This window comes from Camellia sinensis, chromosome 14 (assembly GCF_055761805.1).
Source record: "Camellia sinensis isolate YWXY chromosome 14, ASM5576180v1, whole genome shotgun sequence".
NCBI classification, from domain to species: Eukaryota; Viridiplantae; Streptophyta; class Magnoliopsida; order Ericales; family Theaceae; genus Camellia; species Camellia sinensis.
The window spans coordinates 85,497,751-85,506,442 of NC_138974.1; the positions used below are offsets into that span (position 1 = coordinate 85,497,751).

General features: G+C 34.1%; 1 protein-coding gene across 1 annotated transcript; it reads left to right on the top strand.

The window, feature by feature from the left end:
* Positions 1–2,184: 2,184 nt before the first annotated feature.
* On the top strand, positions 2,185–7,245 carry RPL9 (ribosomal protein L9). The gene is made up of 7 exons (XM_082904269.1): positions 2,185–2,515; positions 2,624–2,751; positions 4,315–4,360; positions 5,338–5,435; positions 5,518–5,565; positions 6,576–6,759; positions 6,964–7,245. The coding sequence occupies exons 1-6, from the start codon at positions 2,348–2,350 to the stop codon at positions 6,694–6,696; spliced, it is 609 nt and encodes a 202-aa protein (XP_082760395.1). The 5' UTR covers positions 2,185–2,347; the 3' UTR covers positions 6,697–6,759; positions 6,964–7,245.
* The last annotated feature ends 1,447 nt before the right edge of the window (positions 7,246–8,692 follow it).

Here is an 8,692-nt window from a genome sequence, read left to right on the forward strand (position 1 = left end):
ATTTTTCTAATACCATCTCTACATCCTCCTTCTCAATCTCCTTCCAAGGCCTTTACTAATATGAAGGGATTAGGAGTCCCCTCATCATCTCTCAAAACAAACAAACACCCCATATAGTAGTCCCACATCACTATCAATCACAATCTCCTCCTTATAACCCTAAACAAACGAAGCCTTAGTATTTTATCAATTGTTGTTGTTTTTGTTGATGATGACAATAGATGAAAAAAACTTTTTTTTAACACAAACAGATTATTTTTAACAAATAGTCGATGGTGGTGTTTGGCATGGCTTATTTTTAATTTATTTAAACTTTTAGCTTAATTTAAATTATTTTGGTGTGTTTAGTTCAGCTTTATAATACAGATTATAGCTTTTGGTAAGTCAAATTAATTTTTTCTTTGAGTGGGAGAAGAAAAGCCTTTCTTTTAGCTTAATCGCGCAGTTGCCATTTGAAGGGAAAAATGACTTAAATGTCTTTCGCAATTTCAAGTTATTACAAGCGTGCCGCGTATATAAACCAAACACACTCATTTTTGTCTCTCACATGAACCAGAGAGGCGATTTCCAACGAATGGAAACAATTTCCGATGAAGTGAGATGATTTCTGGTTCTCTCTCTCTCTCTCTTCCTCTCTTACGAACCAGTCCTCTCATTCTCTCTCACATTCGTGAACCAAAGCTCTCTTCTCTCTCTCTCTCTTTGTGATCGAGTTTCCGTGTTTGCGATATGAGGGACGAAACCCTAACTATAGCAATTTGAAACCCTAGAGTCACGATCGACTGCGTAACAATTGACAGTGACGATCAACCGTCCGTCATCGTCCCCCATCTCCCATCGCCATTGTGCCTTCGATGGTGATGATCAACGATCAACGTTATAGTAACCCATTGCTGAGCTTCTCTCTCTCTCTCTCTCTCTCTCTCTCTCTCTCTCTCTCTCTCTTACGATCTGAAACCACATCATGATCTAAAAATGGTGATGATGATGATGACAATCAATAGTGTAACGATTGATGGCGTGACGATCTTACAGACCACCGACGCTGGCTAGGGTTTTGCAATTTATATCCAGTAAATAAATTGCCCAATTTATTTCACAATTAATATTTATATAAATTGCATAATTTATTTCAATTAATATTGATATAAAGTTATTTCAATTCAATAACTTCTATTAAAAGAATATATTGATATAAAATTCTTCGGTATTGTAATAAAAAAAAAATCAATTGTTGCTAATTGATATTAATAAAAAAAAATGAAATAACTTTTATTAAATGAAATAAAAAAATGAAGTAAATTTAGTCATTAATGAAATAAATTTTATATTAATTGATACTAATTAATAATTTTAGTATTAATGAAATAAATTAAGCCATTAATTGACACTAATTAATTTATAATGAAAAAATAAAATAATTTTATACTAATTGATACTATTAATGAAAACAATAATTTTTGTAATACTAATTATATTAACTTTTATTAAGGAAATATTTTTTTTAAAATTAAAACTGAAAAAAAAAATGACAAAATAATCATTTTTATATCATATAAGGGCAAAAATGATAATTACGCAATAAAAAGTTATTTTACGGCTTATCAACTAAACACTATTCTGGTACTTAAATCTATAATCTCACAGCTGTATCAAACAGGTTAGCAGCTTATGTTCACAATTATACGCTATAATCTATAATCGCTTTTCTACTGCTCTACCAAATGGGGCTGATAATGTGGGAATATTTGTTGTTGGTGATGGTGGTGTTGTTGAACATACAGGTTCAAAAAACTTAATAATTTGACAAATAATTTCAACAAATAAAAATTCCAGTAAATAGAAATTCCAACGGATAGAATTTTGGAAAAAAAAATTGGACAAATAGATAGACTTTAGGGAAGAAAATGAACAGATAGATAGAATTTAGACAAATATTTGAACAAATAAAGGAAAATTTTGAACAAATAAAAAAAATTCAAGAAATAGAAAAAAAAAAATTGAACTGACAGTCAACGGATAAAAAGGATAAAGTTAAAAATAAAATATTGGAAACGACTTTTGACCAAATTATTTTGCAGAGTCGAACATGAGTTTATTCGAGTTGGGCTGATTCGGTTTTAAAGAATGATGGGTTGGGCTCTAAGTTTGAAAATGTGGGTTGGGCTTAAATCTAACCAAACCAAACAATAATGGACCTAAGCCCATCCATATTCCATAGGCTGTGATCGAGTGGTCTCGTGGCCATCTTAGTAACAGTAGGCTTGCATTGCCAGTGCCACTATGGATAAGACTACGAACTAGAGAGAGAGAGAGAGAGAGAGAGAGGGCAGTGGGTTGGTTGGCAATGGCTTGGTTGGCAATGGCATCGACAGCAGCGAGTGTATCATGGAGTTGTTCGCCATGGCTTCACAGGCGTCATTTAGGTAAGCACAATGGCGAAACCACAAGAGTCTCAGACAGAAGCTCAGTCATGGTGATAGTCGCTCAAAAGAAAGCCAAGAAGACACGAAAGGTATATACGCAAAATTTGAAGTGGGTTTATCTTAATTTCGCTCACATTCGTGTTTGTTCATCAACATTCTGAATTCTATTTCATCTGTTTGTGGTGAGTGTGTGTCAGATAATTCTGAAGGAGGACGTAGTGGACTTGGGAAAGAAAGGACAACTCTTGGATGTCAAAGCTGGATTTTACAGGAATTATCTATTTCCAATGGGCAAAGCCCAGATTGTCACTCCTGTTCTTCTCAAGTAATTTACATTTGAACCATCTTTTACAAAATTGTGTTGATTTTACATTCTTGTTATGGGTCAATTTGTTCTCCAAGAATAACTCTTGTGAATTTGAAGTGTAGTTATTTAGGGGGATGATTAGAGGAACAGTGGGTTTTTTTTTTTTTTTGTTGCTTTGTTTGATGGGTCAATATGTTTTTTATTTTTCATGCAAGTAAACTGTTTGTTGAAATGTTTGTGAGGGGCTTAGTTGTTGAGAGTTGTTCAATTGCTATATTAGTTGGTCTTGAAAGGGAGCTTGGTGGGTATTTGTGTAGTTGATTGAAATGTTAATTGTTAAAAATTAAGTTATAAGTTATAAGGAAACCAACCCCAACCCCACAACCAAACTCCCCCCCCCCCCCCCCCCCCCCCCCCCACTCAACCTCCTATCCAACTGTATTGAAAAGATGGACTACTTTGCTATTTTGGAGTGGATGAAATCTTGCCCGGATTTGCAATAGGCGATCTCAATTTTTAGGCTGGTTTGCAGAAGTGTTATATATTTGGCTGCTGTATGGTGTTACCATTCTGTGTGTTTAAAAAAAAAAGGATCACTTCAATAAATCATTTTACTAGGAAAAGGAAAAATTACTTTAGCTCTGTTTGCATAATAGTAGGCTTTTTGATTTGAAAATAGTTGGAATTAAGGCTTTATTATGATACGTATAGTTGGATTTATTCTGAAAACCACAGCCTAGGAATAATAATTGCATTCCTACTAGATGTCTTGGCCTACCTTATATCCTCTTGTGACAACAAATAGCTGTTCAGCTTATGTGCGCCCTCTTTAGTTTCCCATCATTGGTTCCATGGTCTCACAGTGAATGGAAACCCTGTAGGGTATTAGAAATGACCATCAATCCCTTGTGTTCTGCTTTCATTTGAATCATCAGGCACTTTGTCAAGGATCACTAGCATAAGTGAGAAAAATGGAAGGAAACGATAGAAGCTCACACATTTAAAACTATTACCTGATATGTACCACACTAAATAAAGGGGGCTAATTTTTCTTGTGTTTTCTTGTGGTATCATTACTTACTATGCATCCAAAAACTATATTTTCGTTTTTACAATAGCACTTTTGTATTACATCAAACTACTAAAGGTTTTCCAAACCATTTTTCCCATGACATGATTTTTGTATGAATGATGATCAACAAGGATGCTTCTGTGCTTGTGTTTTCCTTTGGGAAATTTATCCATCTCAGGCACTATTTTTTGTCATTGTCTGAGGTTGTGTCATTTGTATCCATGCTAGAGAATGAAATCATGCTGGTGTTACTAGGTTGCAATACAAATTCTAAATGCTTCAATTTTTTATGAAAAGTTCATTCTTTACAGGTAATTTGGAAACAATACTGTTGCATAATAAGGGATGGAACAGTGTGGATATGCATACAGCCTTATGATTAAACTGAAAGATCTTGCACAGAATGAGAACAGATATTGAACAATAAATGCCTTATGCGCTTATTATGCTGTTGGAAGATATTTATTTGGATCAAGTGTGCATTCAATTTCTTGATTCTTTTCTTCTAGGGAAATGCGGATGGAAGAAGAGAGAATAGAAGCTGAGAAAAAACGGGTAATGAAATACTACATGGATTTATGGGTTACATGTGCCCAGTTACTTTCCTTCTTCCCCAAAAAAGAAAATGACATTACGTTTATTGAGTTTATTATGTGATATGATGTTGTATGGCCACAAATAAATCTGGAAATTGCCTAGTGTACAGAGGTTGCACTACTTTTGGCGCTTTTAGTGGATATTTTTTTGTCATTTCTAAAAGAGAAAAAGAAAATGTAAATCTGCATTTATTTTGGTTAACTTGAGTGACCTTTCAGTTGTAGACTTGTACAATATTACTTTATTTTGGGTTTACATAGTCAGGCTTGTAGTTATCATCACAGAGTTATTTAAAGCGCATAAATGGCATATATATGATGTGATAGAGAAATGTAGTATACCATTCCATATCCTGTCAAATATCCAAGTAAAATGGCCTTAATAATATAATATGAAGGAACATATTGATGGCTCCTTCCCTGTATACATGACCTTTAATTAAAAAAGTGTACTTTTTGAGTTTTTACTACGGGAAAGTTGTGCTTCTTCTTCTCAGGTCTTTGAGTACATTCTAGTACTTGTTTGGCAGACAGATCTATTCCTTTTCCACAGCTACATGATGAGCATATTTTGTTACACAAACAAGAACTCATGTGGAATTCCAATAAAGTGGCATTCTCCTTTTTTTTTTTCTTCTTCTTTTTTTTTTTTCTTTTAATCTTTATCATGTTTTAGTAAAACTATTTTCTTATGTAATGTTCTTCTTCTTCTCCTTCAAAATATATATATATATATATATATATATGAATCGCTTTTTGGATGTCTGCCTGAAGGATTGTTGTGTCTCAATTCTCATTGAAAACAGAATGCAGTATTTTGGCTCTTTGTGTAGTCTACATGCTGCTCCAAATGTTCTGTTGTTTGTCTTTTTTGTTGGAACCCTTTGTAAGTGGTTCTGTTGAATAGATTGAACTTAGATATCATCCTATATGCAGGTAAAAGAAGAGGCACAGCAACTTGCTTTAATTTTTGAAACTGTTGGCGCATTCAAGGTGAAGCGCAAGGGTGGGAAAGGAAAACTAATCTTTGGCTCGTGAGTTTCATTTATCACAATGTTGAGTAGTTAGTTTTTCGATTATTTGGATATCATTTCTGAAATATGCTTATTTTGGCAGTGTTACTGCTCAAGATCTTGTTGACATAATCAAGGCACAGCTTCAGAGGTATTGTCTTCCAAGCTATACAGACCTCAGATATTTGTTAGCGCTACAAGGCTTGTAAATTATTTGTATATTACCAATAAACGCATTGCCTTCTTTTTTGTTGTGTATGTGCCAGTTTTTTTGTGAAACATTTAGGAATGTTATAAAATGTTGATACAATTTTAGGGAGTAATCCATCTACCTGATCTTCAGCCAGCGATGAGTCTGCACCTTCCAAAGCCTCACTCATTTTCTCTCTTTCAGCCTGCAGTTTAGGATCAGCAACTCACTTTCCTTTTCTTTCCTATTTTTGTGTTCCCCTCCCCCTCAGTTATGATTATCTCTGAAAGACGTGGTATTCCTGCGTTGCTTTCACATTTAAACATGATCAAATGGGCATAAGCATATAACCCTTCCATCTTCATTTTGGCGCATATGAAGGAAAAAATAAACAGACCAAATCGTGACAAAAAGTAGAGAAAAAACCAAATAAAAGACTTGCTCCCAATAAAAAAATTCATTATATCTTTTGATTTGCTGATGTTAATAAATAATAAACAAATATAGTTTTTTTGTCATGTCAATACCATTCATGTCCGACACTTTTTGAAAATTTTCAAGTCTGTGTCCGTGTCGTGTCACATCTGTATTTTGTGTCCATATTCGTGCTTCTTAGAGTTGAACTTATCATGATGTGTTAAACAATGTTGTTGTTTTGTATTCATTTAGGATTTCATGGACATGGAAGATAATATAGAATTTATACGCCAATTAATGCGATGTCCCATGCATCTGCCCTTTTAGACCAGTTCACTTAGCAGCCAAGAGCTGGATAAGGATTGTTGAATAGTCCTAGTATTATGTACTTGAATCTTGGACCTTTAGTAGTCAGTTGACTTTGTTTTCGCAGTCATCATCATATTTGGCCCATGCATTGGGTCATAATCTGCACAATCAGTAAAATGTTAGTTCTCTCCTGTTATTTGGATCTTATATTGATACTTATTAGTTATTTTCTGCTATATCTTAAGGGAAGTGGACAAACGAATTGTTTCTCTACCAGAGATCCGGGAAACAGGGGAATATATTGCAGAGCTGAAGCTTCACCCCGAAGTCACTGCTCGAGTAAGATTGAATGTTTTTGCCAACTAAGGACAGGCACCTTCTGAAGCACACTCTGATGGAAAATTTGGTTAAATGGTTCTAACATGCAAGGTAAACAATCATTTGGTTAGGGGAAATGAAGTTTATAATAATTTCATAACTCGGTTAATGGTGAAAGCCTTCTGATCCTCAGTTGCCTGATAGTCACATTGTTGGATTTAAAAGAGTCATGTCTTTTGCAGTAAAATTTTAATTTATATTTTGAATGCATGGAGTTGTGCATATTAAATACTTTTCTTCATGGTTTTGCCTCAGGAGCGGAGACTGTCAAGGCGTTATTAAATTTATACATATGCTTGCTACGGGACATCAAATGTGTTAGTTGTGAAGTCATCCCCAACATGTCAGTTTTGCTCTTGGTTTGTTAATTCTGCCTCATCATCTACTGATTATTGTTGTCTCTGGTAGGTAATACTCTGTAGCATACCCTTTATTTTTTATATTTGGAAATTTAATGCCTTTTTGATAATAGAGTGCCAGAGGGAATGAAATCACTAAAATCAGTGAAGGATCAATCTGATTTGATGGTTTTTTGTATTTTTTTGTGTGCGCTTGCTCTGCTTAAGGGTGTTTTACAGTTCATGAAGGCCTTAAATTGTAAGCCTCTATTTGCTTAAAAACAAAAATGATTTTAACTTCTGTATTAATCAATAGCATTAAAATTTTAAAACAACCACCAAAAGCTAAATAACCAGAAATCCAAAATTCAATATCAACAATTCGAAAATAACATTAAAAATGCTAAATATCTTGCCTACCACAAAAAAGAAGTATTAATCAGTTGAGTTGAACATCCAGAATTCAAAAGCTAAGTGTTGAATATCATGTTAGTGTAGTTGTACTCTAGTAGCTGCTATGCAAGTGCTAAGGTCTTACAATGCAACCTATCACAAAAATTAAAAATACATAAATAGTGAGCAGCCACAATACCAAACAAAACAACCAATTTTGATCGAATGGTTTGTGTCACGACCCCATTCCGCCTCTAGTAAAATGGTGTCATGATGTCCAGTAATCCGATATTACCAAAGGCCAACTTACAAGAGTTCACACAGAATCAGAGTATACATATGGGGCTTACATGTGCGGAAGCAATAAACTTAAATCTAAATAGTCCATAAGAGCTGTGCATAGATCAAATGAAATGGCATACATCATGACATGGTTTACAACTTGGATACAAATAAAATAAAATACATATTACATCTTGATCAAAAGACTTCTCAAGCTGAAATATACAAAAGACATGAATTACAAACTAAGAAGCATAATCTTCAAGATGCTAGCAAAACATGAATCCAAAATAACTTGCAAATGACATCTAGGCGCCACCGCCTTTTTGCTCGTCACATACATATATATAAGGAGAGGGTGAGCTTAGGTACTCAGTGAATGATACTAGTAATAAATGTTTGAATGAATGATATTCGAGATCTTTATCAAAACAATACATAACATATCTTGTACAAATCAAGGGATGAACCAAGTTCATCTATCAAGTCTTTCAAAACTTCAAGGGATGCTTACTAGCATCAATATAATGCAAGGGATGACATTCCTGACAAAACAAGGGAATAATCGACTCGGAATCGATTAGACAAACCCACCCGTACAAGACCGTCGGTGGTAAGGGAGATATCTCAAACAAGGGTACTAGTTGCATTATAGTCTCCTAGTACTAAGGACTTTCCAAGAATGTCATCAAAACAAGATAATACTTAATACAAAATTAGGAATAATCATTCATACTTGATCAAACACTTTTTCAAAACAAAGCAAAGCAAAGCTTTTATCAAAACATTATAACATAGTTTTATTAAAAATACCACTCACATAGCTCTTCGGGTGCAGGGATTAAGGCAAGAATCCAAGGCCTACAAGTACATAATAAATCTCATTAAATGCATTTTAAGAAGACAAGAAAAGATGCTCAAAGATGGATGTGAAATGCATCCATAGAACAAGCTTTACATGAGTGTAAATG